Consider the following 23,792-nt stretch of genomic DNA (forward strand, 5'->3'; position numbering starts at 1 on the left):
TTGTCACATTTTTGAGTTAAGGGGGAAAAAAAAGTTGTACACTGTCCTAAAATGTGTGTATTGAAAACGATGTCCATACTTGTTAGTCTGAAAAAGGATATAATTATTTGTAAAACAATCTACTTAAGTTAAGAAAAATTGTATTTAAGTTTCCTACAATGTAACTGAGTTGTTGGTTTAATTTTCTTGGTTACAAATTGTTGGTTTAGCTTTCATCTTAATTTATTCACCTGGTTTACCTTATATTTGATAACTATACTTGTTTATTTACTGTTTTGTTTTTCATTATTTAAGGTTTTTCACATGCTAATATCTGCTAGTACCATCTACTAATATCTGCTAGTACTATGATTAAGTACTATAAATTGTTTAAGGGGGGTCTAAGGACAGGGATGTCCAGTTTGGCTTAGTCAGTTACAGGTAGTTAGTTCAATTTAGTATTTTCCTATTGAATTCTATGTATTCATGATCCTTTTGATTTTATGTTTAACTTTTTCAATTACTGATACGAAGCCCATCGAGACGACTGTTGTAGTGAATTTGGGCTACACAAATAAAATTGAATTGAATTGAATTGAAAAGTAAAACATAATCTGCTTTGAAACAGCCCTCGTGCTTCCTTACTGGTTGAACACACAAAATACATTTTTGTTTTTCAGAATAATACCGCTTCTGGTCAAGTCTTTATAAAAAATGAATAGACAACAATACTTAGATTTTTGGGTATTTTAATTTGTCCTAAACAATAAAAGAAAAAATGCAGAGAAAATATTCATACTCTCCCACAAACAGCAAAGAGAAAACAGAACAGCCCTCATGTCTGTTTCCTCAGGTTAAAGGTTTTTAGCCACAGAATCACTTCTTCAAAAGAGGGTACCTGTAACTCATGTGTGAAGTCCATTTGTACAGCCTTTGGTTCTGTTCTGCAAATTTGTCACTTTTTTTTCAAACCTCAAACCGAAACACAGTGAGCTTAAACATTTCAGACAAAATCTAAGCCTCAGAAATATTCTAAAGTTTCGACAAAATGTTCTCAATTGATATTCATAAAAGATGTGGATCTGTCTAAAAACACGAAACTTTACAGAAACCTCCCCATTTTCTCCTTACAAAATTCAACATATCTGACAACATAATCAAAGCCATTTTATTTTGACAATAAAAAGTTAATCAAACCTTGACAAACTAATTATACAAAAAAGAAAAATAAATCAAAACAAGTAGAAAGCATGCCACATATTTTACATCAGTGTAAAATGAGAAACATAAAAAAAAGATTGATGAGCAGTAGTTAAGACTCAGAAACATAAACGCCGTCTATTTAGTCAACAACAAGCTGTTGATTTTTTTTAATGTAATGCATCATTTGAAATTTTGCATTTACAGTGAAAATAAGCAAACAAGTTGTTATCCTAGAGAGTCAAACTGATGTAACTTTTCACAATTGAATGGTTTAAAAAAGCCTTTTGATCTTTTAAAATAGGCAAAAAAAAGTCCTTTCTGTACCTGTAAAGGACAAAACAAAAAGTTCGATTTTAGAATCCTTAATAGAGAACTTTTTATATCTATCTATAAATCCATTGATCAATTGATGAAAAGGTCACCAGTCTGTCACAGGGTAGAATGTCCACAATCACACACCCATACACCCTCACACCTATGGACAATTTAGAGTTTCCAATTAACCTATGAAGCATGTTTTTGTTTTTGAAGCCGGAGATCCCACAGATGCACTGGGAGAACATGCAAATTTTTGATCAAATTGATGTTGTTTTCCATGTTCCCTAGCCAGGACTTGAAACAGGGGGCTTCTTACTTTGAGGCAAGAGCACTAACCATGGTACCACCGTGCAGCCCTCGTTTTCAACAGTTTAGTGGATTGAATGAAAAAAAAAACATTTTGTCTGTGGTTTCTAATTTGAGGCTTCCTCTCCAAAAAAAATCCAGTAAACAAGTTCGACTAAAACAACCAAAGACTGTATAACTAAACGTAAGAAATGGTTTGCAGTTGTAATAAAAAGTTGTAAAGAATCTTTAGTCACACTTACCCGCCTTCTCAAAATATAAATTCTCTCAACATGAATGCACTGATGACCAACACTGAAAAGGACCAGCAGCTCACAGACCCGGAAGCTAAATGCAAAAAGATCGATACGTTTTGTTTCACAAATCACTTAGAATTCCAGACAAAACTGTCACTTCAAAACACAACCATGTTACCTCTCAGATTCAGAACTGTGGAGTTTTCCTTCATGGTCACCATGTTGATGGCGGTGCAGTTGTAGTCCCCGCTGTTTTGTGCCCAGAACCTCTCAATAACAAACAGGGATGTGTTGATGTGTGTTTGGCTGCCGTTGAACATCCAGCTGAAGTTTGCTGGAGGGACTGAAGCTGCTAAGCAATGCAGTATCACTGTGTCTCCAGATGACACAGTGGATGGTCCAATAATGGACACATTATATGGTCCATCTGCAAAGATGAAGGATAGATTCAAGAAAATAAAAATGAAATGCTTTAGTTATAAATAAAGTTGTTTCCTTGGAGCACACAGCGGGTTCTTACAGTTGACAGTGAGTTGAAAGTCAGCCGTTTGGGCGCTCACTGGGTTGCTGACCCGACACTGGTAGGTGCCATGGCTGGAGCTGAGGACAGGATGGAAAAACACTGTGCTGTTGTCTGCAGAAAAACTGATCATGTCTCCCGCCTGAATGAGGTGGCCATCTTTCATCCACTCTCTGCTGCTGACAGAGCCGGAGGCCTCACAGGTGAGGTTAGTGGAGCTTTTCTCCTCTATCAGCACAGATGAAGTGCTGCGGATGGTGGCTCCGGTTATAGGTGCTGGTGGTGCATAAGAAAAACCAGTCTACTTGCAAATAACAGAATGCAATAAATGCAATTAAATGAAAACATTTGGTTTCAAATACATTTGCACAAAATCTATTGAATCATAGTGGTTATAGAATCCATAATAAATACAAAATTATTTTGAAAGCATTTTTTTTCTTTTAAATTAAATAGCTTGAAATTATCAGTGTCAACTTTAAACTTGCACCAAATTTCTGATGAAAAATATAAAAGTTTGAAGTTACCACAAAGTTTTATGGTAAGAGCCACATTTTCTGTTCTGTAATCTATTCTTGCTCTTCCTGCCAACAATCCTTAATTTTTAAACTATTATTTTGTTAAGTAAATTTTCAAAATATTCAATCTAATGTTCATTATTTTTAAAACATTGCCATTCCCAGCCCTAATATCTTTATAAATTAGAATCAGTTTGTAATGGTTGGTTAAATTCAAAAACATACTGTAAACGTTGAGGACGATCCTCCCCTGCATCTGCAGCCCCCCGTCTGGTGTGATGGTGAGTGTGTACTCCCCGCCGTCCTGCAGAACCAGATTCCTGAGCTCCAGGGATCCAGTAGCTCGGTCCAGTGTGATCCTGTTGGCATATCCAGGATCAATGATGTTGGTGCTGGTTGATGTGATGATGTTGACACCTTTAAAGTTCCAGCTGATAGACAGGAATGGACTCGCCGGGGGTCTGAGGGTGGTGCTGAACACCACCGTGTCGGCCACTGCTCCACTCAGGGGTCCTGGAGGTAAAATGTTCTGACCTGCACACAGATCTTAGGAACCACAGAACAGGAAGAACAACTTTTTAATACTATTAAAAAGTTTAGTTCCATTAGAATGTAGCAAAAGAAAAACATCAGTCATATTATATAGTTTTATAACCAAAACTCACTGTATTTACCTGATAAAAGAAGCATCCCAAAAGTCCAGATGATCTTCTCCATTGTGCAAACTGACTCCTTCAATAACTTCTTGACAAAAACAAAGCAAAGAAGTTTCACAAAAGTGCCTGCCCTTTTATTGCCCCTAGCTCCCCCAACTCCAGCCCCCCACTCAAAGATGACATGCACAGGCTGTATTTACTCTCCCTGTGGACATTTTAACAAATTGCCTCTGAGTCTATACATTCAGGGTTTACCTGCACTCAGGCTGTTGAAATTTTCCCAGAAAAAGGCTTTGAACCGTCTCCAGCTGTTTCAAAGAACAATGAAAGTTTGATGCAAAAGTATCTGATAAATAAAAAGCATAAATATGCATAAATCTGATGTTAGAACCAGATTTAAACCTTCATTTCTGGGTTTTATAAGAACGTTCTTATTTTTATTTTTTTTATGATCCGAACCAAAGAAGGAAATTTAACAAAAAATGTAAAGTTGAAAAATATTTTATCAAATAAAACAACATTTTTATTTCCCTGTCTTTGTTTACATTAGTAATAAATTAGTCTGAATACCCAAAGCATTGATTTCCTAAACACACAGTCACACCACTAAATAAAATAATATCCTAATAAAACACAGAACAACTGTTTTGTTTTTTAGAGTTCCAACTGTACATCAAACAATAGGATGATGAAATGTGATGAATAGAAATCAGGGTCTTTGTCATTTGTTGTCGTCATTGCTGTGCATCAGCTTTATGAGCTTCTCCATCTTCAGTCAATGTCTTTTAGTGAGTGGTTGGCTCTGGGGTCATGTTTGAGAAGCTGCAGTGAGCTTCAGGATCAAAGACATCAGGGAGACTCTCAGTCTCCAGCAGGAACTTAACCCAGACTCTGACAGAACGCAAATGGACGCAAAAACGAAAAGAAAGCTTCATTTGATTGTTACTTTCTAATTTATTTCCAAAAACCAATATTATAATGGTTGCTTTTTGTCCAAAGCATTTATTGGAAAATGTTGTCACATTGGAACAGGTAGAAAAATAGTTCATTAGTGTAGGAGGACAAATGCACCGAAGGTTTACTGACATTTATTTTATAGCTAAACATCATCTTTATGCAAAACTCTAAACCATTGTCGACAGGGAGATTGAAGGTAATGTGGGTCATTTGGTGCTGAGATATTAATGAGAGTTGTGACAGTGGTGTCTTTGTTATTGACCTGGACCAGAACAACTGAAACTATTAGAAGTGATGTTTGTTTCTGAGCATAAATCAATGGCAACTGAAGGTTTCTGATGGTATCTACAATAAACCAGAAATCATCTTAACCAGAACAGGCAGATCTAACGTAAGTTATTGTTAATTTACTATTTTTTTATATTAAAGTTCAATCGGGAAGTATTATCCTCTGAGATTGGTGTTGTTTTATTTAATTTTTCATCACAATGACTCCTTTGATCAGATCTCAAATTTACTGAAAATACAGTATTTGCTCTTTGACAAAAACATACATTCTTTGCAATGGAAGTCATGCTGACTTAAAGACATCTTTATGAGCTCTGACCAGACTCTCAGGCTTCTTTCTTGGTAAATTATGCCATGAAAATGAAGTCAGAGAATTGTGTAAAAATACCTCAACTCCTCTCAAGAACCTACAATTCATTTATTAGTGTGCTCAAAACTCACACTAATGCTCTCTGTGCTTATTCTCAACACTAAAATAAACCCATTTATATACCAATATACCCTGAATTTAGAGAAATACTAATTTAAACACTGGATACTTTTTGTTTTGAGGGTTTTATATCTTTGTGAGATGGTTCAGTGCTTTGAGTTTTTATTGAGAATTTACTGAAGATAACATGATAAAATGCTTATATTTATTCAATTAAGAAATTGGATGCAGAGTTTCAATACAGAATGTGGAACAGCTGTTTGCACAAGAATGCTAGATGAAATGACAAGAGCCACCCCAATGAATATACACAATGTTAAATAATACATTTACTTTTGTCATTGTAGATGCAGCATTTCAAACAATAAGAAGCTGCTTGGGTTCATATTTTCTATATGAAAAATGTAAAAACATGTTTACACTTTTGATTTAATTAACGCTTGTGCTATCTTAGATGACCCCACCCTTACATTGACGTGTTCTCCCTACCATGAAAAAGGTGGATAAAGGTGGAAAGATTTCATGTAATGCATGGACACCAGTGAGGATCACAAATCATTGAAGAAAAAAGGTTCAGAGCACTGTCTAGTGGGTCTAGATGACCCAACTCCCAATGTTAGAGTGTCTAGGATAGCACAAGGGTTAGAAAAGCTGCCCTGAAGATATAAAAACACTTCAACCCCCCCATTGACTTTGTTGGGTCATTTTAAACACCAAACATTAAAGTTTGTCACACTGTTTTTAAAAGAAACATGTTTTAAAAATGATTTTTTGTGGCTTGTAGTGAAACACTTGTCTTATCACATTGGTGTGATTTGCAATTGAAAACCCATATTAGTTTGTAATTTTCAACTAATCTAACAACAACAAAAATTCCTTATAATTAGGGAATTTCAGTGGGTAGTGATGATGGATTCACCTGAAGCTTACCTGGACAATTTTTACATTTAGAAAAAGGCACAGTTCCCTAAAATCAACAGCTGACATAAGTTTATGTTTTTTTTTTGCTGCATTTGTATTTGTCACAATGTGATGTGACTAGAGTGGCCTGGTTTACATATAGGAGGCAGATGACTTTTAAGTTCAGGAACACTTTGTCACGGTATTTGATGGAAAAACTCTCCATCATGTGGCTGTATACTGTTATTTTTTATGATACACCTTTGAAAAATCCTTCAAAGTAGTAAAAAATGACACAAGATTCCTCGTTTTATGTAAATTAGAAAAGTTAACAGGCCAGTGCACCTCTGTCAATTTAAAGAAAAGTGGTTGAACTTCTTTAATTACTGAAATACAGCAAAAGAGAGTAAAAGAAAAAAAAAGTATGGAAACTGAAAGTAAAAAGAAACATCACATCACATTACATGACATTAACCACAAAAGGTAACAAAAGATTATTTTTAATTTAAAAGTCTGAAAACACTGCAAAAGAATTTGAAAAAAGGTTGATTTTTTTCCACCTTTTTTGAATCTATACTGCAAAAAAATCTATTTTCATCATGACGTGCCATATAGTTATACATACATAATCTATATAGAGAACATGCAATTTTATATAATGTAAATTAATGAAAATGATGTTTTGCCATGAGTTTTCTAAAGTTCAATGTTGGATGAAAGACATACTACTAAAATGCAGAGCAACTTTAAAAGCAAGGAAAAATACAGGCTAAAACTCAGACTTAATATGATTAATTGTTCAATTATAAATATCAAATCAAATTCACAGATAACTACAAAACGCATTTACTCATACAACCACACATATTTCTCTTTCTTGTGTGTTAGTTTTGTGAAGTTTAAAAAACATTTTATATCATTAATTGTAATATAGGAGGCCTGTTGGGAATAGTTATGTACATATCAAGCTTTTTTATTTGAACATTTTTGATTTCCTGGATATGTGCTGTTGACTCTAAAAAATTGAAAGAAAGTGATGAAAATATAAACTTACAATGATTTGGTCTGAAAGTTTTATTTATGAAAACCAATGTGAACAAACAGAGGAACGTTCTTTGTGTGACAACAAAGAAAACAAAGTTAAGAATCAGTTCACTTTACTTTTTAAAAACATTTCAGTGCACAAATGTTTGCAGTATAAATATGTCTGATCAGGACTCAGGAGCCCGGTGGACTGTCATAGTCCTCGTCCCTTCCGGGATTCTGTTTTTCCAGGAAGCTAAAGCAAACAGCACTCCGCCTGCTTTTCTTGGAGGTTTTGATTGTTGTTGACAGAGATGGAACTTCATTCAAGATCTCAAGCAGCTTTGTGCACAAAATGAGAAAATATCAACCAGACATATAAATCCAAATGAACCCGTTTATGCTCCATTTCTAAAAACAAACATTTGACAATTTTTTCTTAAATCTTTTGTGGTTTGGTTTAGAATCAATTATATTCTGCCATATGTAGTTATTTAACATAAGTTTGTGTTAAATCTATCGTTTTGATCTTATGGCATTTTGGATTGTATGCACACTTTAAACTTATCAAGTATAGTATCAATAAAAAAAATTAAAAAAATCGGGGGGGAAAATCAATGTTGGTCCTCCGATTTACAACACAAAAGCATTCTTCTTCCTAAAAGGGGCATTTACTGCATGTAAACAGTGGAGAAAAAAACAGTTTCAGTCAAAAGTAAAGGGGGATGTAGAGTTTTGGACTTGTATCTGGCTACTCTTGCCTTGAACTTGTCAGTTTAAAAATCTGTTAAATATGGATTTAATTTATCTAAAAGTTTTGTGATACAGTTTCCCATGATGCAAATACAAATATGCAATAAACAACCTTTTTTAGATTTTGTTTTAATTTTATTTTCAATGAAAACTCACATACCTTATCCACATTTTATTACAACCATTTCAAGGACATGAAATGTTAGATGGAATTTGTACAAATATATTTGAATCATTAAGACTGTTTGCACCACAGAGAGGCAGCAAAGTAAAGTTTACTTAGGATTATTTAACAAGCCAATAAAAATGTAGTTTGTTTAGGTGCCACTTCAAAAGTGCTGGTTTGTCTCAACAAGCCCTAAACACACATATATCCTCTCTACCATTGTGTGCCTTTTGTGAGATAACACTTTTTGTAGCCCCCTACTTTGTGTATGTCATTGACATAAATGAAGGCTTGCTATAGCCTACATCTAACTGTGGAACCCAGACCTGATGTTTAGGAATATTTATGTTTTTAGTTTGAGGATAAGGACAAATTCAAATTCAGCCTAATTCTACGATTCTAATATACATTAGCTGTTATAGATTTCCTATTTATTTGGGTAATTATGCCACATCATAAAATGCATTCGTTAAATGTGTTAAAACTCCATATAGGCTAAATAATTGGACCAGAAAATTATTTTTGTGCATGCGCATCATTCTGCTGAAGAAGATTCAGTAAAAGGATTAAATAAAAATAGAAAAGTCTTTGTTCATTTATTCTTTCCATTCATCCATTCACTATTATGCAGAGATTCCTTTGAACTGAAGGTAGCAGCTGAAAAATACGCCTTTATTAACACATTTTATAACAGCAATTTTTTTTCGACATAAATATAGGCTTTCCCCCCCCTCTAAACTACAATCAGGTAATTTGTCTAAAGTTTTATCTTATGTTGTTGACTGTGATTAAAATTTCTCCTTTTTTTACTTTATGAATCTACATTATTGCACTTATATTTTAGTTCAATCATTTTTGTGTAGTTTTTAAAGATTAGCCCATTAAAAACATACATTCATATTTTACGTAGATGACATGCATTATGATTCAAAAGCCTTTTTGATTTATAAAGTCTCTCTTCTTTAAACTATATACATCATAATTTACTGCATGTTTATTCACCTAAAATGTGTTTAAGTGGAGAGAAAACATAAAAAGACAGTATAAGTTGTTTGACATACACTATCATATGTATTACTTCAATGTCAAGAACTAGCAAATATTTATAAAAAAACAACCTTATATTTTTGCAATGATTTAAATAATAATAATACAAAATCCACAATTAATTTAAAGCCAAATGATTTTCTTTATACAATCATTTATTTACATGATGCACGCTTAGTAGGCTTTCTGCTCTCTAGTGGTCTATTACTCCTCTACAGGTGGTGGAAGAGTGTTGCCTTATCTCTCTTTAAATATAAATAAATAAATAAATAACAAAATTTGGTAGTTTTTCTAATTTTCAAAACTTTATGGTAAAAACAACACAAATAAAGATAACAAAAACATTTTCTTTCATTCTAAAAGTAGAAAAACAGGAAATGATTCAACAATGATGGTCTTCTGGTTGTAAAACCTTTCACTAACATCCTCTGCAGAAAAGAAAAAAAAGAGAGATGAATAAGTTGTCCATCATCATTTATATAGTAACCTTCGAACTATATTATTATTCAGATTCTCCTGAAAATGATTGTCTGCTACAAAAAGAACACAAAAATCAATAAACTGACAAAATGTGATAAAACGTGGCCTCTCAGGTCATGGAACATGGGCAGATGATGAGGCATAAAATGTATGAGTCATGTTTACAGTTTATGCTGGGCAGCAACTGTGCGCTGAACCTTTTTTCTTCAATGATTTGTGATCTTCACTGGTGTGCATGGATTACATGAAATCTTTCCACCTTTATCCACCTTTGTCATGGTAGGGGGAACACGTCAATGTAAGGGTGGGGACATCTAAGAAAGCACAAGGGTTAAAGTGTTAGATTTTTCTGCTGCTTAAACTACACTAATTCCTGAAAAACGAATTTAAACAATGGATTGCGTTTTTAAAAGTAAAGATGCCAGGCAATTGAATTGTGCAATAAATGGTTTTCGTTTCTTTTTTTGGGGGAAGAGAGGATTGTGTGTTTTTCGTGCTGATCATCCTCTGGAAACTTTAGTAAACAAAGATGTTCACTCTTCTAAAAGTATAAGGAAGTAAATCATCATCAGAAACACATTTATGGTCATGTTCATTTAATCATTAATCAGTCTTTCTGTTGAACTTTGTTCCAACCTGCCTTTTTATCACCTCCTTTCAGATGATGTATTGAGCTGAACTAGTTTAGTTTAAATGCAGATTTAGCTTCATGTGACTCGTTATCAAAAGTATCTAGACTCTCACAGATTACAATTAGGTGACTTTATGTTTGTGCTTGAGGAGTCCTCTATGTCTGATCATCACCATACTTTCTGTGTCCTGTTTCTTTAATTAATAATGAGTGCATTCTAAAAATAAAATTTCTTGAATTTTAAATGCTCTTATGTAGAGCTGACAACAAATAATACAACTGACCTCAATGTTTTTTACTGGTAAACATTTATCAGTAAAGTGTCTAATTATCAGATGTCTTTTCTAATAACACATACAGAATGGAATTAGCTAAATTACTTGACATTTAATAACAATAAATAGGAACTATGATAGAGACTATTAAAAAAATGCTTTCTCAAGCACTGAATCAATTTCAATGTGTTGTTCATAAAGTAAACTTTTATTCTTTACTTGCAGAAACTGTTACTTTGTTTTTATTACAATTAGAATCCTGTTTATTCCCTGGAAAACTGTGTTGTCCTAATTTTGTTTGAGAGGCTGATGGCTGTTAATGAAGGTCTCACTGTCTCTTTACAACTTAGAATTCATCTTCAATAATAAAACATGTATTAGTCAATTATTGATTTTCATTATTATCATCAGGTGCGAAAACTCTTAAGTGTCCAAAAAATTGTGAAAGTAAATACATTTTTCCTGAAGCTATTGATCAGTGGTCCCTAAATCCAGGCCTCGAGGGCCAGTGTCCTGCTAGTTTTCAAGAAACCTTATTTGCTGCTGATTACCTGTACCTGGATCAGGTGTGTTTAACCAATAAGGAGCATAAATGGCAGGTTGGTTGGTAAACATGTAGGACACCAGCCCTCGAGGCCTGGATTTAGGGACCCCTGCTATTGATGGTGGAATGATATTTTAAAAGTAATGAAAAATAAAGAAAAGACGATGTATGAAAAGTATTTTAAAGAAATAATGTCCTAAATATTTCTGTACCCGTGTAAAGTGCTCACTTTGGCTTAAAAAAAATAAAATAAAAAAAAGTGCTTGCTAAATATTTTTATTTATAATGTGAATGCTTTGTTCACAGACAAATGGAATGACAATCGTATAAATTTTAATCACATATTTCTTGGTGAAAATGTTCAAATCATAAACAATTTTTCAAAAGCAGCAATTTTGTAAAAAGGTGTTTTAAACAAATACAAAGGCAGTTTAAAATGCACAAAGGAGCTTCTGTGTATGTTTCAAGATTTTCATAGACATTTTATGACATTTCCTCATAAACAGGGTTTTGCTCTAAAAGAAAAAAGAACAAACTGTTAAAAAAAGACAAAAAAATGTATTGCTTCAATATTAATAATTATCTTTTTTTTAACTTGTCCTGTCCAACAGCTGAGCAAACAGATGAGAGCCTTTTGTGTTGGACATAATTTTTACAACATGGGGTTGTGAATCTTTTGACACACCAGAGGTATGTCCGAATAAACCCCTTTTGTAATCTATGCCAAACTTTATTCATCTTAAGCATATTTGTAATATTTTTGTGTTGGATCGGATCATAGAAAGATCATAGAAGGGGGAGGTAGAACCATTAAGCAGCATAAAGTCACAAGTTGCTGGATGGTTATAATCATTACAGTGAGGTTCAGATGTCATACAAATCTAAAAGGGGCGTGGCCTGTCCACACACACACACAAATGTTATAAACATACCTGTTGGCTCTAAAAATGTTCACATACAAACATGTCAACATGTAAACTATTTATTTTCACACCTGCATATGTTTGCATTTAGACTAACAAGTGTGAAACAATACTAATAATTATCTGGTAATTTAAAAGTAGAGCAAAAGAAAGATGACAAATATACCTGCACTGTGATGAGAAGGAATCAGGTTTTCTGTTGTGTCTAAATGTTAATGAAATGCAAAAAGATAAATCAAGGCTTTTCTGCGGAAAGCTACAATAAACAGCAGCACTAAACAGAAAAAAATGAAAAGTAAAGTTGGTGAGGCTGGTTTAACTAATGTCAACCTTTTTTCATGTTATTACTCATTGAAATAGATTCAAGAGAATAAACCAAAAGTTTTTAAATGGCTTTCGAAACTTAAATTCATTGACCTTAAACTCGCAGAAATGGAATCTTTAACTCTAATTTATCAATAAATAAAAGCATATTTTATCATACCTCCTAGGAAAAGTATGATAAAGCACATCATCATTATATCTACTTGATTAGTCACAGTTTTTATACACACAGTATCCTCCAGCAGAAGCTGCAGCAGCAACTAAACATCCAACCACGATTCCAGCAACGTAACCAGCAGAACATCCTGATGAGTTTTCTGAAACAACAACAGCTGGTTGTACTCAAACTGTGAATAGAGGCAGCTGTTTAAATTGGTTCTATAAAAACTTGACTTCAACTATTTTAAAGCCACATTTTAAAAATAATTTGCTTAGTGGTCACACAAATATACAGTGTTTTATGTTTCTAGAAAGGAAGTGGGGCTTTGAGGGGTTTTGGTTATTAAGGAACAATTCCAAAATTGTTGTTTATAATTGCAAACCTCTCCTCTAGAGTTACATTTGAAAATATAGCACACAAAAAATATTAACCCTTGTGCTATCCTAGGCACTTTACCATTGGGAGTTGGGTCATCTGGACCCACTAGACAGTGCGCTGAACCTTTTTTCTTCAATGATTTGTGATCTTCACTGGTGTCCATGGACATGGACATTGGCTCAGGTGGATGAGCGGGTCGTCCAATGATCAAAGGGATGGCGGTTCGATCCCCGCTCCCACCAGCCAAAATGTCGTTGTGTCCTTGGGCAAGACACTTCACCCTCCTTGCCTCCAGTGTTGCTCCACTAGTGTGTGGATGTGTATGAATGATCCCGGTGATGGTCAGAGGGGCCATAGGCGCAAAATGGCAGCCACACCTCTGTCAGTCTGCCCCAGGGCAGCTGTGGCTACAACCGTAGCTTACCATCACCAAGTATGAATGAGGAGTGAATGAATAATGGACACAATGTAAGCGCTTTGGGTGTCTTGAAAAGTGCAGATAAATCCAATCCATTATTATTATTACATGAAATCTTTCCACCTTTACCCACCTTTGTCATGGTAGGGTGGGGTCATCTAAGATAGCACAAGGATTAAGAAATCCCAATATTGTTTTGTGCACAACAAATGACCAGAAAAACCTTTTTAGACTTATGTAGACAAGACAGAACAAAAAAACTATATTTGGAGGATTTCAGTAAGTCAACTTCTTTTTTATATATGGATGAAAAACACTTCTAATGTTTGAATTCTAAGAATAACTTGTTCCTCAACACTGAAAGCTCAAGTTATAACATTAAAATCAGAGACAGCACAAAAAAGTACTAAAAAAATCCACTGAGCCATATCAAACTCACTGTTTGATACAGATTTGATGTATCAAGCGTGCATAAAGCAATTGATATTGTATCCTGATTGAACAAGGTGTTTATCCTTAGCTGTTGTTTCTTAGTGACAGTATTCAGGGCATCAGACTCTGCATGAACCAGGAAGAACTTTTAGATTTCATTGTACATGTGACAAGGATAATAAAGATCTAACTACAGCTCTCGTGGATGACGTGAAAGACGCCATTATAACACTGACTCAGTCTTTTTGAGATGATCAGGTCCATTGTCTTGGGACATTTTACCTATTGTTATTCACACATCACAATACTTTTTTACATTTTTATTTATTTAATTTAATTTACTTATTTATTTATTGCAACTACATGTCTTTGCCACAGGAGGGAGTCATTTACCTGCAAAAATCAGTTTGTGGGATGTTGTTGATTCACTGTAGGTGGGACTGTGACTCAGTGGGCTGTCCTCACTGTACAACTAGTGGTGAATGTAACAGACAGACATGCATCATAATGAGTTGACACACCTAGAATCTGTTTGTTATGTTGATCTCCAGGATTTAATAAATGGCGATTCTAAAATTTTTTATCCTTGCTGTGGCTTTAAAAGGTATTTAAAAATTAACTTTAAAAAACAAGTTTTTTCTCTTTAGCATTACACAGAAATCTTTCTTTACATCTTGTCTTTAATGAAAGAACTGCTTTATTTGTAGGTTTAACTGAAGCATCTGGGATTTTACCAGATGGTCCTTTGAATGGAACCATTGGAGGATCAGTGATGTTCACAACATCTCTGACTGAAGCAGACGGACCATTTCCTGCAGTGACCTGGAATGTCAATACCACAATTCTTATAATAAACTACCTATCAGGCTCAATGTTTATTCCCCCAGACTATGAGAACAGGATCACCTTTTTTCCATCTACACTATCTCTGGAGCTCAGAGGTCTGACCCTGGATGATGGAGGAGAGTATAGTGTTACTGTTTTTTCAGGTGAAGGAGGAAGAATCAAGCTGGACATATATGGTAATGTATATTTTACATGCTGGTTTTTATCTAAATGTTTCTGCACATGTATAAAGTATCAACAGATGTTTAAAAGTTGAACAAATGTTTCTTTTCAGACACTGTTGTGTTTTTATAAATGTTTGCTACATATTCTTTTAACTCAAGTCAAAAGCTCACAGAAATGGGCATTAGATAATCTGTTAGAATTTGTTGATGTACATTTTAGGAGCAAGTTATTAAAGTTCTGGTTTTTATTTGATTATTTCTTGAGAATTTTGGTAGAATATTTAGAAATGTAATACCAAATATTTGATTCAATCGCATTGTGAAGGTTCACAATTAGTCAATGGACAAATGGGGGGTATCTTGCAAGATCTTGCAATATGTTTTTTTTTTTTTGGTAGAGTTTTTTTTTTTTAAAGGAAGATAAAAAGGTACAAAACAAGATTAGTTTCAAAGTAATTTGGGCCCAACTGAAAACATAACTAAATGAAACAAAACAAGTGTCACTAAACTGAACAGGGGGCTGTTTCAGAAAGGAGGTTAAGTGTAAACTCTGAGTGCGTTAACTCTGAAATCAGGGAAACCCTGGGTTTTCCGTTTCAGAATGGGAGGTTTGTTAAACCAGAGAAAGCAGAGTAAGTCAAACCCGTTTCTGAAAGAGAGGTAACTTATACTAGGAGTCAATGTCCATGGTTACTTATGCTGTGAACCTAACCTGGTCGGGAGCAGGTTTTATTCTTTAAACTCAAGGTTTTTGCCGGTCCCCGCCCCTTTTTAAAGACGAAGCGGTATTTTTCGCTTTAACCTTCATTGTCCAAATGTCCGTCACACAGAGACAAGTGACAAGAATGGCTTGTCCTTTTTTGGAGGACCCAATAGACGAGGAGGCTGCATTAATTCGTAGAGTTACATTTACGTCATGCGAGGATTTTGAGACCTAGACTCGATTTTTTGTCATTTCCCCACATGTTTTTGTTTGAGCGTTACCGTTTTTCGTTGCAGTCAATTACATATATACAATGAAAAAAACATTAGATATGTATTTCTATGTAGATGTTTCATATGTCAAATATTGTCAACAAAGCCTACATCCATGACATGCTCAAATTATACCTGACTGAATTATGTTTTTATACTTCATTTTTAGCTGCTGCCATGTTTCTTTTAATTCCTGCAGGATTGAATCTACATGAAAATGAAATCAGGGACATTGAATTAGATTAATGTAACAATTACTTTTTGGAAACACAACTTGCTAGCACTGCTTACTTTCTTAATCCCACATACACCTATACCACTTGATCAATACAAGGGTAGTGTTGCAGCGTGTGTGTGCTGAGCGGGGTGCGAGTGCAGGTGCAGATGGGGGGGGGGTGAGCACGGAGCGGAGGTGTGTGCGTGGTATATATTGTGTGTTCGGAGGACGGAGCACTTAGTTAAGTAAAGAGAAGGTGTCATTCCCAGAATAACTGTTTTGGAGTCATTCTTAATCCGCTCTGGAGGTTGAGGGTTTCCAACGGGAAGTGAACCCCGAAGGAGAATTCCCTTCGGCCCTGAAGGAAATCTCCCCTGCGCTTCTGACCACGGTCTGAAAGACGAGAGAAAAGAAGGGAGAAGTCTTCGCGCAGCGAAAGGTTCAACAGTAGACAAAAGTTCACTTTTAAAAACACAATTGCATGTATTAATATTAAACTGACCAACGTTTGCAAGAGGGGAAGGTTAACAAAAAAGTCCTCTAAACATTACCGACGTTAAATGCATTTTTCCCCCAGATTGGTTCTGTACACTATGCAGCATTTCATGCAATTACACCAGGAATAACACTTCAAAAGTACACCTAAATATCGCCATTTTTATTTCACACCTTACGCTATTTAAAAAGTTATTACAGCCAATATTTTATAACAATGATTTAAATGCAAACTTAGGCATTAACTTGAGCAGCTATGTTTTCCACGCTAACTATCTCTGTTTTGCAGATGCAGCGGTGTTGCTTTTCTTCTGGAATATGTGCTCATATTCACTGTAACTCTGCAGCAGCACGTCAAGTTCAGCTGGCGAAAAATATGCAGACCTCTTTTTTTCACGGTTGCCATGGTGACTCGTAATATCTGCGCTCCATTGATAATGGCTTCTTATAGTCGCGGTGCGCACGCTCACCTCCGAATCAGTCCACTCAAAGTTGATTGACCTAACTCCGATCAGCTGCTCTGAAACAGAAAACTCAGAGTTGTTAATCTCCCGACTGACCAACTCAGAGTTAACCTCAGAGTTGGTTGAACCTCCTTTCTGAAACAGGCCCCAGGAATGGAAACTCAGAAAACAAACAAAAGTGAATTAACTATTTTTCTCACTTAAAACAAATCAATCAAATGTGTGCACCCATTGTTAATTTATTATAAGTAAACAAAGTAAAAATGAATGTTTTAATTTAAAGAAAAATAAATACTAACACCTATGTGGTGGTTTGAGGTTCAACCACTACACGCATGAATAAAAACTTAACTTCAACAAATTGTCATTTTTTTCTATTAAGTATTTCTTTTTTTCTGTTTTCTAAATCATGGCTCCCATGGATCCATTTTGATTTCCTCCCACAGTTCCAGTCTCCTCTGTAACAGTAACTCTTCAAAGTGCAGACTTGGTTGAGTTCAGCTCTTTCAGTCTGACCTGCTCCTCCTCTGGGTCCTCGCTGTCCTTCATCTGGATGAACAGCAGCTCTGAGGTTACAGCCAGTGACAGAGTTCAGATCACTGATGGAGGCTCCACTCTGACTGTAGTCAGTGTGGCTCGCAATGATGAACAATCATACAAATGTCGTGTGTTTAATCCTGTCAGTGAAGGCATCAGTGATCCAGTGAACATCTTAGTCAGCTGTGAGTTCTTCATCTTCATCTTCAGTTTGTTATTTAACCAAAATATTAGAAAATATAAGAATTTTATTCAGAAACTATTGGGACTAAAACTATTATTATATCAAAAAGGCTCAAAGTGAAAATATATAGAATTAACTGATCTGTTTTATAACTCAATTATTTTTATTTGCTTTTCTTTGTACTCAGATGGTCCAGAAAATACAAAAATCTCAGTGTCTCCATCACTAGAGTTCTATGAGGAAGGGTCAGAGGTCATTCTGAGCTGCTCAGCTGATTCTAGACCTTCAGCCCAGTTTTCATGGTTTCTAAATGGGACTAAGCTTCCTGATTCTGGACCAGAGCTCACACTGAGGAACATACAGTTAAGTCAGAGAGGAGATTACAGCTGTCAGGCCTTCAACAGCAAAACTCTGACAAATGAAAGATCTCCATCTTTTTCAATCTCTGTTCTACGTAAGTTAAAATATTTGTTCTTACGGTGACAAATGTTTTTCACTAAATCAGTTTCATGTTAACAACAGTTAAGTCATAATTTCACTTATTTTGTCTTTGTGAATGTTTTGTTTGTAGACTGAAGTCACATTATTAAATGTTTCTTTACATATTTAAGTTAAAAAATCTAATACATAGATAATTTTTGCTTTAAAATTGTACATTTTGATCACCAGAAAAAATATCTGGAGTTTCCATCAAAGTATCAACAGAGCAGATCATTGAGGGGAGCTCTGTCACCTTAACCTGTGAGGCCTCTGGATCTTCACCGAGCAGAAAATGGAAGAAGGACGGTTCAGATCTGAGCTTGTCTGAAAACGTGACACTTTCTGAAGACAACAAAGTCTTAACTTTCAAAGCTGTGAACAAGGACAACAGTGGAGAATATGTCTGTCTTGTCAGCAACCCTTTCAGCAGTTCTGAAGCTAAGTTCACCTTTATTGTTAACTGTAAGTATAAAGTTAACATGAAACTAAGCTACAAATGACACATTACTACATTGTTTTGGTTTGATGTTTGTTCTGACAATTTCACTACAATATGTGTTTTTTCAGATGGACCACAAAACGTTCAGATTGAAGGTAAAGATAAGATCAATGAAAACGATCAAATCAAGTTGATGTGTTCTGCTGAGTCCACTCCATCTGCTACATTCACCTGGAGACTGAATGGATCAGAGATCATTGGAAGTTCTGCTGAGTTCCTGAAAGAAAAGGCTCAACGTTCTGACAGTGGAACATACACATGTGAAGCTCTGAATACTGTCACTAAGAAACAAGCAACAGCTGAACATGAACTCCGTGTTCAAACAGGTAAATAGATCAATGACTTCACACATTTGATACATGAAATCTGTGCTTTAGGAGAGTTTATTGTTGCTTTAAAAAAATATAAAAGGTGGTTACAGTGGTTTATTTATTGTCAATCAATATCCAGTCATCTTTCTAACTACTCAGTGTGTAACATGGGCCAGTTAGAAGTTTTTGTCCAACAAGCTGTTGTTGTTTCAGAAAACTCATCAGGATGTTCTGCTGGTTGCATTGCTGGAATCGTGGTTGGATGTTTAGTTGTTGTTACTGCAGCTTCTGCTGGAGGATACTCTGTGTATAAAAAACGGTGAGTAGATATAATGATGATTTACTTTATCTTTCTGTTCTTGTGGTAAAGATTTAGTGTATTGATTAACTATAGTTAAAGAATCTGAATGTTTGTCTAAAGATTCTGCAACAGAATTTTTGCTCAAATAAAGTAAAAATGTTACGTTTCAAAAGACATAAAAAAAAAACTTTTGGTTTATTTTATTGCATTTATTTCAACGTGTCATAACATCAAAGCAGGTTGACAGTTGTTAAACCAGCCTTTCAAAGTCAATCTTTATTTCTCTGTTTTTTTCTTTTAAGTAAATGTATTTATTGCAGCCGTTTGGAAGATCTTCCTCATTCACTTATGTGTTGCGTTTCATTAACATTTAGACACAACAGAAAACCTGATCCCCCTCCTCCTCACAGTGCAGGTATGTTTCTCATCTTTCCTTAGCTCTTAAATAACCAAATAATTATTAACAATAAAACAACAGATTCTTGGCTTGACAATGACACAATGACACATTGTGTCATTGTTTCACATGTTTGTTCTTTTTTCTCCCAGAGCCAAACCATATTTATGAGGAAATGTCGTCAGTCTATGAAAATGTTGGTAAATAAACAGAAGCTTTTCTGTGTACTTTCAACTACTTTTTATTTGGTAAAAAATGTTAAAAATACAAAAGATTGGCAAAAATATTTCATGAGAAATGTGTGAATAACATTTGCAAAATATTTTACTTTTCATCTTTTTTAATAACATACATTTTAAAGTTCAAGTACTTTTATTTATTCAATATACATATTTTTTCTGTTTAAAAATCTAAAGTTAAAGATTGTTGTCATTTTACACAGATACATAACATTTAAAAACATTATTTTTTTCAAATACTTGTCATAATTGTTGTTTTTCTCTCACTTGGGTTTTGTCTGAACCCCTCCATCTTGTAAAAGATCCTTTCACCTTTAGCCTCACAAAAAGACACATTTATGTTCCAAAAATTTATATTCATCTACTTATCAGACACCTGAGGGTCAAAATATTTTCTCTACATCTGATTAATCCTATACGCAGACTTCCATTGAGCATCAGATGATAATCTAGAAAACTGAAGAATTTTTATTTAAATTATATGTAAATAAAAGTCAATCAATTATTTTTTCTAAAGTTTATTTTAATCTTATATTTCAGTCATGTTTTAAACTGTGTACAAAAGATTTGATCACTAAATGGATTTTAAATTTTTTATGTTTGCATCAATATAGACTTATTATGAGCAAACATTTTATGTGATAATTTTTTATTTTTTTGATAAAGATTTAAGTATTCTGTAAAATCAGTAAATGTTTTGATAAATTGATATTGGCTTTATCATTTTAATATGAACACTAATAAAGTTGTTAAAAAAGACGGTGAGACCTGTAGACATACTTTTTGACCTTTATTTAGAGTCATCAGCCTCAAAAATGGTGGATTTTACCGAAATGCAACTCCGTTTTTCAAAAGTAAGTAGTATAAACTGCTTTAACAATTAAATTTTATTAAACCAAGAGGCTCTGAACTTTTCTCACTTCACTCTGCTGCTGGACAAGAGTTCAAATCATTTTGTATCTTCAAGTACTTAGATTATGTTGCACATGTTCCAAACAACTTCAGCTTTATACGTGACTTGAATAGAGGTTGTTGTGAGGTTGTTAAAGGACAGTTTGGAATGAAGTTCAACAGAAAGGCTGGTGAATGATTAAATGAAAAAGAGGATGATCTACTTCTGGAAACTTGTAGAAGAAGGAACATCTTTGTTTACTTACGACTTTGTTTAGTCATATGTACATCCCACAAGAGTCATAACTGAATTTAGTTTGTCCATGTCAACGGCCATGTTTTATTGTGATTACAATTCAGAACTTGATATAACAAACGTTTATCGCAATTCTCCACGGCGCAATAACAGTTATGAGAACATAAAAAATGCAAACTACCGTAAAAAGCATGACAAAAATACAGTTAGATTATGCGTGTTTCTGATTTTCTATTCCATAATTCATGTTTTTGTTGGAAGATCGGGTTATGGTTTCTGTCTTCAACCCTGTGATTGACACTTTGTTAGTTATGACTGGTTACTAATAATTTACCAATCACTACGGTTTTGTAACCGTAGTGATTGGTAAATTATCTTCTTTAAATTGCTGGTTACATTTTAGAAAACAAAACAAAATTTCAGAAACCAAAACTTAAAAAACAAAAATGAAAAAAAAAAAAACATTTCAGAAAACAAATTTAATTTCCAGAAAACAAAATGAAATATAAAAAAATTAAAACATTTCAGAAAAAAATGAAATCTTCAAAAATGAAAAACATTTCCAAACCGGAAGAGGCAAGTACTATGGGACAACGCTGATTGCATGATGATGTTTGTCAATCATTTGAACTGAAAAATATTTTAAATGGACAGAAATAAATTATTAAATAAAAATCTCTGAAAGGAAACACATCAGCTGCTGTCCATCTTTCACTCAGGAAAAAGTTGAGTTCATCAAAATGAGGAGAAAATGGGTTATACCACGAATTCATTAGGGAGGGGTCAAAACACCAAATTCAGTTTAAAATACATTATTTCAGTCTTATAAAAATACATTCCAAAACACTTTGGTATTCCTCCTCTGCCTGAAAGACTAAAATTTTTTTTTAAAGATTTTCTTTAGACTACAGACTTTGCCACCTTTAGTTACACACCTGGACGTATCTGATGATGTGCACATCATGTTATTTACTGTCATGTTTCTGTGCACTGACACTCTAAAGTCACAGATCTTAATAGGTTGAATAAGAAGCATTCATAAATGTTATTCTGAGACACAAACTGCTGCAGTTTACCTGACAGCTTTGCTGATTTATGTGGTTGGTACACCTGTCTGAGAATCCTGCCCATGTGACCCCCCTCTCCAGCTGATGAGGTAACCTGTCATTAATAAATGACTGAAGGATCTATGATCTGTCTGTAAACACCCACCTAGAAATCACGTTTAATGTTGCATTAATTAGATCAAACAAATGTGCCTCCAAACCTAATCTGTGGATGGCGGGACTGCATTTCCTGATGTGCGCCGTCTTTAAGTTACACCTGTTTCTTCGCAGCTGCTGCTTCAGACAGAATCCTCTCACGACATTTCGAAACATTTGTAAACCTGATTGGTATTGATATTTCTGCGTGCGTTCTGTCATTACATCCATTAAATATTCAAAGATTAACGTTTAAGTTAACGTTTTATCGTCCCTTTCATTGTTTACCTGCAGAACGGACCTCATCCACACAAACTACTTCCGGGTGACCGTTCTGCTTCAGACAAAATATAAAAAAAAAAAGAATTTAAAAGTTCATAAACAGTTTGCTGCATTTTTGATTTAATATGTAAATGGGAAATATGTGGATTATTATGGTACATTGTTGTTTGGACGATAAAATCCGGCATCGCTTCATTTAAAATTCCTTCTTAGTTCAAATGATTGACAAACATTATCATCCAATCAGCGTTGTCCCATAGTACCTGCCTCTTCCGGTTTATGAAATGTTTTTCATTTTTGAAGATTTCGTTTTGTTTTCTGGAAATTAATTCTGTGCTCTGAAATGTTTTTCATTTTTTAATATTTCATTTTTTCTGATTTTTTTTCCATTTTTTAATATTTCATTTTTTTTCTGGAAATTAATTTTGTTTTTTAAAATGTTTTCATTTTTTAATATTTCCTTTTATTTTCTGAAAATTAATTTTGTTCTCTGAAATGTTTTTTTCTTTTTGGTTTTTTAAGTTTTGGTTTCTGAAATTTTGTTTTGTTTTCTAAAATGTAATACTGCTTTTTAAATTGTTGCTGTGATCTTAAAAAGTTTTTTGTATCGAGTGATTTGTTGAATGGTTTGCACTTCAGGGCCACCGTACACAATAATAGAGCCCAACATGATGAATTGGAAAAAAAAAAATCATACATGCAGGCTCACAAATTAACCCACTTAACTGTTAAAATCCTCAGTTAAATCTTCTTCTTTCTCTTTCGGCTTTTCCCATCAGGGGTCGCCACAGCGAATCATCCTTTTCCACCTCATTCTATCATGAACATCTTCTACCCTAACATTAGCCAACTTCATGTCCTCTGTCAAGACATCCATGTATCTCCTCTTTGGCCGTCCTCTTGCCCTCCTGCCAGGCAGCTCCATCTCCAACATCCTTCTACCAATATATCCACTATCCCTCCTCTGAACATGTCCAAACCATCTCAGTCTGGCTTCTCTGACTTTGTCGCTAACACAGGCAACATGAGCCGTCCCTCTGATGTATTCGTTCCTTATCCTGTCTAACCTGGTCACTCCTAAGGAGAACCTCAACATCTTCATCTCCGCTACCTCCATCTCAGCCTCTTGTCTCTGTCTCACTGCTACCGTCTCTAACCCATAGAGCAGAGCTGGTCTCACCACTGTC

The 23,792-nt window shown here is 34.5% G+C and overlaps 2 protein-coding genes across 3 annotated transcripts; one reads left to right on the top strand and one right to left on the bottom strand.

The window, feature by feature from the left end:
- Positions 1–1,682: 1,682 nt before the first annotated feature.
- Positions 1,683–3,859, bottom strand: LOC105355980 (carcinoembryonic antigen-related cell adhesion molecule 1-like). The gene is made up of 5 exons (XM_011485585.2): positions 3,755–3,859; positions 3,306–3,626; positions 2,563–2,838; positions 2,221–2,469; positions 1,683–2,133 (listed from the first exon to the last, which is right to left on the bottom strand). The coding sequence occupies exons 1-5, from the start codon at positions 3,795–3,797 to the stop codon at positions 2,057–2,059; spliced, it is 966 nt and encodes a 321-aa protein (XP_011483887.1). The 5' UTR covers positions 3,798–3,859; the 3' UTR covers positions 1,683–2,056.
- A 10,520-nt stretch (positions 3,860–14,379) lies between these two features.
- Positions 14,380–19,965, top strand: LOC105355968 (carcinoembryonic antigen-related cell adhesion molecule 20-like). 2 transcript variants are annotated; one of them, XM_011485502.1, is made up of 9 exons: positions 14,380–14,469; positions 14,573–14,887; positions 17,473–17,748; positions 17,935–18,201; positions 18,417–18,689; positions 18,795–19,052; positions 19,251–19,356; positions 19,713–19,753; positions 19,888–19,965. In XM_011485502.1, exons 1-9 carry the CDS (start codon positions 14,427–14,429, stop codon positions 19,941–19,943), a joined length of 1,635 nt encoding a protein of 544 aa, XP_011483804.1. In that variant the 5' UTR covers positions 14,380–14,426; the 3' UTR covers positions 19,944–19,965. The 2 variants fall into 2 exon arrangements, with proteins under 2 accessions (XP_011483804.1, XP_023820487.1); XM_023964719.1 differs by lacking the exons at positions 17,473–17,748; positions 17,935–18,201.
- Positions 19,966–23,792: the final 3,827 nt, after the last annotated feature.

The sequence above is a fragment of the Oryzias latipes genome, chromosome 16, assembly GCF_002234675.1.
Source record: "Oryzias latipes chromosome 16, ASM223467v1".
Taxonomy (NCBI): Eukaryota; Metazoa; Chordata; class Actinopteri; order Beloniformes; family Adrianichthyidae; genus Oryzias; species Oryzias latipes.